The following is a 7,500-nucleotide window of genomic DNA, read 5'->3' on the forward strand; positions in this document are numbered from 1 at the left end:
ACCAGCGTGCTACCAGCGTGCTTACCAAATGTTTCACAGCCAGAAGCAGTTGTTGGAAAAGAAGTGCTGCGTGGGGTTCCTTTAATGGTCCAACCTCCGTGATGCGATTGTACAGTTCACCGCCCTGTACCCACTCGCTAATGAGATGAATCTTTCCCAATGTTTCTATCACTTCAAACAGTCTACAACACAATGAATGGAACTATTATTACCGAAGCGAAACCAACGTGGTATCTGGGGACCCTTGCGCCTACCTTAGAATAAAAGGATGGTAAACACACTCGAGTGTGCTCACTTCACGAGAAAGCATACGAAGAGCCTTAGCATCGAGACGGCTAGTGTCCACCACCTTGATGGCCACCTTGTCTGTTGTTGTAAGAAGGAAAAGAAAGAAAAGAGCAATCAGCAACTCAGCGGGTGCCACCGGGAATCTGTTGGTTTCATGTTAAATCCCAATTATGCGCTGTCCTTCCGCACGGGGACATTTACCATTCTTCCGACCTCAGGAGCCAGGCTCGGCGGTGAAGGTTCCCCTTCGTGGAGGGTTAATGATCCACTTCACCTAGCGCCTAGGATGAAGAAATGATTTCAAAGCAAAACATGCTGCAACTATGCGCCCACGGAAGCCCACCCTGTGAGGTGAGGGGCATCGTGTGCACATCGGCGGGTCATATCGGAAGAAACTACAAATGAAATAATCACCTTTGGTTAATTGATGAACGGCGAGCTTGACACGCGAGAAGTTACCCCGGCCAATATCGCCACAGAACCGGTAGAGGCCGATCCGCCGCCCAAGGGCCACCTGCATTGGCGTGTGCGCGCGCGCCCGTCATCATGTTGTCGTCGTCAATCGGCCAGGCAGGCAGGCAGGCAGGCAGGTCATGCCGCGCGAACGATTAGAGAAAAGGAAACAACGAGAAGTGGAAAAATACATTTTTAATCAGTATTAATACCCGTCGCTCCGTAGCCGTTGAAGGAACACAGGACGAATTGGATAAGGAAGTCGTAAGGATTAGTGCTTGTAAGGAAGCAGACACTCTCCGATAGTGAGGTAGAAAAGGAAAGAATTTCGAATAGTTTATACATTTTTTATAACTTTCAAGCGATATAAATTCCGAATATTTGAGGAATGAAATGTTAAACCTGGATTGTGGCATGATATGCGATGCGCCTAAACGCAACCATGGGTTGCTTAGTCCCCGTTCGCCAGTTTTCGTTTCATTAACTTGCCTCTTCACCGTTTAGTAGGCATCGATTTGATATTCTTGTTCATAATTTTTCATTCTAGCTCAGAGCAACCGGCGAAGGATTGGTTGACTTTGACATGAAGTATTAGCATAATCCTCGACTACAATGGTTCTTTGACTCTTTGAGCGGAATAACTTATGAATATTCGACAGGTTTTATAGCTCTTCGCCGTAGTTTATTGCCTGGAATTCAACATCCAAGTACTTTATGCTCAAACATCAGGATCCACGGCCCTGTTTGTGAAAGAATCGATAAGCCAATGTGAAATAGTTTCATGTTTTCTCGATAAAATCCTTCGACGATAGAAAGAAAAATCAGAAATTATCCGTTTGATACATTAGACATTTAACAACCCGTTGGTCACGTGTTGGTCCTGGGTGAAAAATTAGGTGGCGAAAGTGAATGGCAAACCGTCCTCAATCAATCCCATGGCTATACGCAATGCAGAGTACCGAGGTAGTGTCGCGAACGAGGAAAAATGGTCAAAATGGATAGGCAGGACATTAGCCTGCACAGGTGTCTAGGTGTTGGCACTTGAATGCCAACACACGAGGCCGCAGGGGTGCCCACCGGAAGTGACTCGTTAGACATTATTTGATCCGATAAGGGGGTGGAGGGCACCACCGGGCGGTGTGCTTCCACCCTTTTCCGACGCGTGCCAAGAGCAAACCCACCCCTCACGCCCCCACCAAGGGATTGATGATCAATTAAGGGAGGCTCGAGTAGTGCTTTGTACTAAAATTAATAATCAGACAACCGATCGCGATTGTGACGTGTCAAGCGGCAGTCAGAGTGTCGGTGTCGGAGTGTCGTGTCGCCTCGCAAAAGTGATTGATGGATATGAAGATGTTTATAATGGAAGGCATGGGCAAACAGCGGCGTGGTTACCTCTTGTGAACAGCGTGGGTCATTCTGGAGGGCGGTTGTGTAGCGCTGATAGATTGGAGTTTTTGGCGTCGGTACAGCGGATGTTAGAATGCCTTGCTCCACTATTCGCGAGATAGAGAACAAAACACAAACGAGAAGGAAAGAAAGAAAGAAGCAACGCGGGGGTTGCGTGAGTATTTAATTAAGACTAGATATTACGAGGGTGGTGGGTAGACGGCCCCTGGATGGCCCTTATATCATTAGCTGAGACATGAATATTTGATACTGTGAGCATTAGTGGTGAGGGGCAGGAGTGGCCCATTTTCATCATTTCGAAAAGTAATAAATTTTGACCAATTATTAGCACAACGAGTGACAATCAAACAGTAGGTCATGGAGGAAGTTTATACTTACTTATACATTGTTTTACTAATCACCAAATTACTGTACCATGGTTAAACCATTTGAAAACTTTCAGCCATCGTCCTTAATGATCGTTCAACTCACTGATAAGGCTTCTTTTGTGAATGTACTGCAAAGTAGAAATGTATTTGCGGCTGTATGTTAGCACTTTGTATGAAATTCACACTTTAGCTGCTTGCAATTTGGAAAATGGAAAAGAGAGATCGCATTAGTTAATGATGTACCAATTGGGCTCTCTTATAAACATCAGCGGTATGTTTACTCGTACCGATGATCGTATGTGCGGCTCGCGTGGCAAATGGTTCGGTACACAAGAGGCGTGAATATGGGGAACGAAGTCACATCTATATGATTGAAGGTTTATCAATCACCTGTATTTGAAGTGGTTCCGTGTTGATTCGTTCCGTACATAGTACAAGTCAAAAATAGAAAATACATCACCTGAAGGTGTTGTACAAAGTGGAAGGTGCTAATCTGTATCTACACTCCGCCATCGTCAGCTTTATTCAATCATCATGAAAATCTTCTGCCCCGCAGGTTGCGGTACTCGAGTGAAGTAAAATGGATTGACCCGATGAAGGGAAATGGTGTAGTGTATTCAATTGAACCATTCTTCCGTTTTCGGGCTGTTAGGTCGTTCGAGATATTCCGATTTTAATCGATCAAACGAACCGGTGTCGCTAGGGTGCTAGTTTGTAAGAATTACGGAAATCCAGCAAACTGCACCATGCTCCGCTGTGGGAATGGAGGGCTGGAGGCCACCATTAGCAGCTTTGAATTAGATTAGAGGCGACTAAGCTGAATTATCGCATTCTTTGGGTGGCACGATTCGGGGCTAGATAAAACCCTGGTGTCATGAGAATCGTAATGAAAATGTGGTCCCATTCGCACATGCTTCTGTAAAAGTGTTTGGAGTTTTTCTCTTTTGCAAAAAATACAGAACGATTCGGGCTAAGTGCAAAGTACAACAAAATCCTGTTCCTAGCCCGAAAACAGAGTCCCTAGCGGCAGTATTGAAGTATGAATTCACCCACTTCATTCGCACAGCGCCCAGCGGGGGTTCAAGGTTGTTTGAGTTCAAGATTGAACTCAGATTGCCCATGAAAACGGTGAACTTACATTACCTCGCCGGGGCCGAAGGAATTGCTGTATTGATTCGCCTGACCGGCGGTTGTTACTGCTCTTAAACTCCTGGCTAAAGGCCTGAGTCCTGGTTTGAGCATTTAGGCAAAACCTTTTACTCAATCATTCTTTCATAAGACTATACAAAAGTACACATTACGTTTGAATATTCTAATTGTAGTATTTCGTTTCAAATGATTTTTGTGAGATTTTTTAAAAGTCAGCATAGTGTACCCCAAAAATGGTTTAACATTGGCATGCGGATTGGAGGAAGGGGGGAAGGATCAGCTGTTCCGTACGAGCTAGAGCTCGGTCCGGTTCTCACCACATCGTCGTCGCCGCAGCACGCCACACGCCATAAATTCACTTTTTATTCGAAATCAATATCTCGCCAGCACCGCCAGTCCACCACCATCTGTAGTTACGGCATTCGAGATGGGAAGTCCCTCGTGCAGGACATTCTTAAGTAAGCACCAGCACCGAGTACGACCATTCCGTTGCCTTCTCCACTTGGACGTTCGCCTGAATTTTGGATTAAATTGAGTGCTTTTTTGCTCCTTCTGCATCATCACAACGTGAGGTTTCGTTGGAGTACACGGGCCAACAACAGCGGTTTATAGTTACATAATTCCCGATCTGACCGGCAAGGCCACATAAGCCACAGCGCGAGGGTGGACAACCTACAGCGGTAGCATTTTTTTTCTTTTCTCATTAGTAATTCAATTCCCAATTCCCGTGAGTTGTTTAGGGGGTTCGTTTGATTGTATACTTTTTTTTGTTGTTGCAAAAAGAAAGGTTAAATAAGGACCGAAAATGAATGCTTATCTGTTTTCTGCGCTGTATGTTGAAAGGTTGTACCGATAACAATTTGCAAATCAAGCAAAGCATGTGTCGGTGTATGTGCCGCTCCCACCGACGGGGACGGCCTCCTGATAAGCACGACCATTTCTTATCGCTCTACACTTTATAATGAGCAGCTACGTCAACGTCGTCCTCGCGTACGTATGTCACAGGCAGCATAACTGGCATTCAGAATTAACTGTTTGTTGCATTTGTGCGTCTGGTAGCACAATCGGACCGACGTATGGGCCCCGATGCTTCTCCACCGGGCCACAACACGCCTCTCGGAACTATGCTCTTTCGCCTTTCCGTCTTGGTGGTTCAGTGGAAAGTGTCACGAAACCAGAATCAAGATTTACGACGCTCTTCGCCGTCTAATACTATTTACATTTCTGTTTGCCTAGATTGAGAGATGTTCGAGAGCGATTGGGTGAAGAGGCAACTCTCTGGGGGAGGACCAGATACACTGCTGGCGGCACCATGGCGCATGTGGCCCTCGGGACTCTGAAAGCATACTAAATGAAGTGTGTCTTCCATTCGTACCATCGGTTGATCTGGCGGTGTGTTTACCCATTGTCCACCTTATAGACCTCTCTTCGCCGTTCTCGTCAACAAATTCCCACTTCGGCCCGGACGGACGAGCTCCAGATCACCAGGCAGCCTGTGCCCCCTATCGCCAGCAGGATCCATGTCGCTCCTGATATGTGTGTTCTTGATGCTCAATGGAATCAATTGAGAAACGTTGTTGGGTACAATTGAATTAAAAGCAAGTCCTATCCTCCTATCGGTACCCAGTGCGGTCCTGGTCCGGGTGGCGTAGCATGAATATGCATGGAATGAGTAATGATTACGTTTGCGAGGGTAAGAAATAAATCATATTGGAATGCCATCGAGCTTCGAATGGTTTTTTGTTTGTTAAATAAGTCAATCTCGGTGTTTGGAAAGCGGTGACACAGGATCAGGCCGATTCGAGGTTGTTGTGGCCGAAAATCTTACTTCTGGCTCCGAGATTGAGCCCCTCACGCATGCTGGGACAACGACCAACGGTGGGACAGCGGACGCGGCGTGGTGCACTGTACTGTTTGCAATACATTTTGATTATTCTTTCCGCCGATGGTACCGGACGAGGAATAAATTGATACGACAATTTGCGCTCAACACGCTGCTAAAAATAGCGTTCAACCGTCTTAAGAAGTCGAGTCAAGGCAAGGAACGACGAAGACGAGGGTTCTCTCGCACGTATGTGAATGTCACCGAGTTCACCCCACTACATTATGATGTTTGTACCCGTTTACCTCCTTCTGGGCCCTTCTGTGGTTGCCTTTCGTCTTCGACACGGTACAAGGTCTTGTTTACATGAACGGAACCGGTGAAGAGCTTTCCCGGCCAACCAGATTGGCCAGCGGCAAAGTAGAACCGTCAACATACTGAGAGTAAAAGTTTGATATAAAGAAATTAATCGGTTTCAACTACCTTCAACTTTGAACCGCTCGCAAGGTCGATAACAAGAGGACAGATTAACAGGAACGTACGCCAACCGTGCCAGTGGAGATACCCCATATTGCGCAACATGGCATTTGAGACTGAGATCCGGATTTGCATCCGGATTTGCAGCAATTCAAGTGAGAAAGAAAGTGATGATGGCCCGGCACACAATCTCCATGAAATTATCATAGCCATCTCTCTTTAGATCATCATTTAGACAAACACATTCTTTGTGCCGTGTGCCGTGGTTCATTAAAAACATTTGCATGATTATCACTGACGCTTTAATCGTCGCTCCGAACTCTGGTAATGAGATGCAGTATGCCGAAGGAAGAGTAGATTCCATTCTGCAGCACTCGTCTTTATCGTTCAATTACCGCTGACAAACTTAATAGAAACATAACGCTTGCTGCTGGCCAGTACTGTCGGATTCGCAGTGACGGACGAATGGTTTTGAGGCACGAAACGCGAATATGTTTAACGCGAGTTCGCGAGCGGGTAAATAATAACCGTAAAGGGCAGATTGGTGTGCCACTTGTCCGTCTCGCAGTACTCGTGTGCAGTTCCCGTTTTGCCTGGCCGCATTACGCGCGTAACGGATTTCTTCCCAAATCATGAAGCATATGCTTGAGAGAGCTCTTTTGCCTCTTGGCGGTGGTGATGGGGTTGTCTGGTGGCCAGCTGTTGTTTGCCCACTTTAGCCGACTGCGCCGACGGTCAGCACATTTCACGTATCAAAACTATACAATCTAGCAAACAAACTCTAAATGCAACTGTTAGAGCACGATGGTGCCCGGGGTCTCACACCGGTCACCACCGGAAAGGGAGGGCGTTATAGCGCATAAACCATGCCTTTTCGTACACCCAAGAGGCACGAATTTCTCGGCTCGGATCGATGGCCGTGTTGGGGGGTGAAATTGAATGAAAATACAAATTATTGTGACAAATTGTATAATTTGAATCAAATGGTACCTTTCTCGGCGGTGGCGGTGATGAAAATGGTAGTGAATTATTGTGTTGTGCATGCAATCGCACCATGACTTCGGGCACGGGCTTCGCTGGACAACATGATTCTCTATGGCTAGTTCGTGATGAAATGGGTCAAATGTTATTCGGTGAAATGAGTGATATCGTGCTAGATGGGAGTGTTTGCATGAAATAGTGTTTGAATAGGCGATCGTCTAGTAGTATTTAGCGTTCTGTGAGGCGTGAGGTGCTTCAGAATCAATTAAACTTTTTGTCTGACCAACGACATTCACCGTTCTGTTTGAACGAAAACGGTATCGATGGCAACAATCCAAGATAGCCGATTCGAAAGGTTCGATTACTACACGAGAAAAAAAATGGTGATGTGGTAACCGGACCGGATACGGGATACTACTTTGATGCTGGTCTGAATGGTACTGGTAATAATACTTTTCATACGCGCCGGGGCCACATTGCCCCTAGGCCACCGAGAGCCAGCCGAGTGTAAAACGCGCACGTACAGCCCCAAAAGAGCGCATCAACAAACAA

The 7,500-nt window shown here is 46.3% G+C and overlaps 1 protein-coding gene across 4 annotated transcripts in view; it reads right to left on the bottom strand.

Moving 5' to 3' along the window:
* LOC126581369 (calcium/calmodulin-dependent protein kinase type II) overlaps window positions 1-7,500 on the bottom strand; it is an 11,765-nt gene that overhangs the window by 2,708 nt on the left and 1,557 nt on the right. The window contains exons 2-6 of one of the 4 annotated variants that reach the window (XM_050244962.1): window positions 2,530-2,647; window positions 2,137-2,237; window positions 703-802; window positions 255-366; window positions 26-182 (exon numbers count right to left, since the gene is read on the bottom strand). In XM_050244962.1, coding sequence (XP_050100919.1) covers window positions 26-182; window positions 255-366; window positions 703-802; window positions 2,137-2,237; window position 2,530 — 471 coding nt within the window. In that variant the 5' untranslated portion in view covers window positions 2,531-2,647. Of the gene's footprint in view, window positions 1-25; window positions 183-254; window positions 367-702; window positions 803-2,136; window positions 2,238-2,529; window positions 2,710-2,909; window positions 3,166-7,500 lie in introns of those variants that run through there. The other 3 variants (XM_050244963.1, XM_050244961.1, XM_050244964.1) reach the window with 3 other exon arrangements.

This window comes from Anopheles aquasalis, chromosome 2 (genome assembly GCF_943734665.1).
Source record: "Anopheles aquasalis chromosome 2, idAnoAquaMG_Q_19, whole genome shotgun sequence".
Lineage (NCBI taxonomy): Eukaryota > Metazoa > Arthropoda > Insecta > Diptera > Culicidae > Anopheles > Anopheles aquasalis.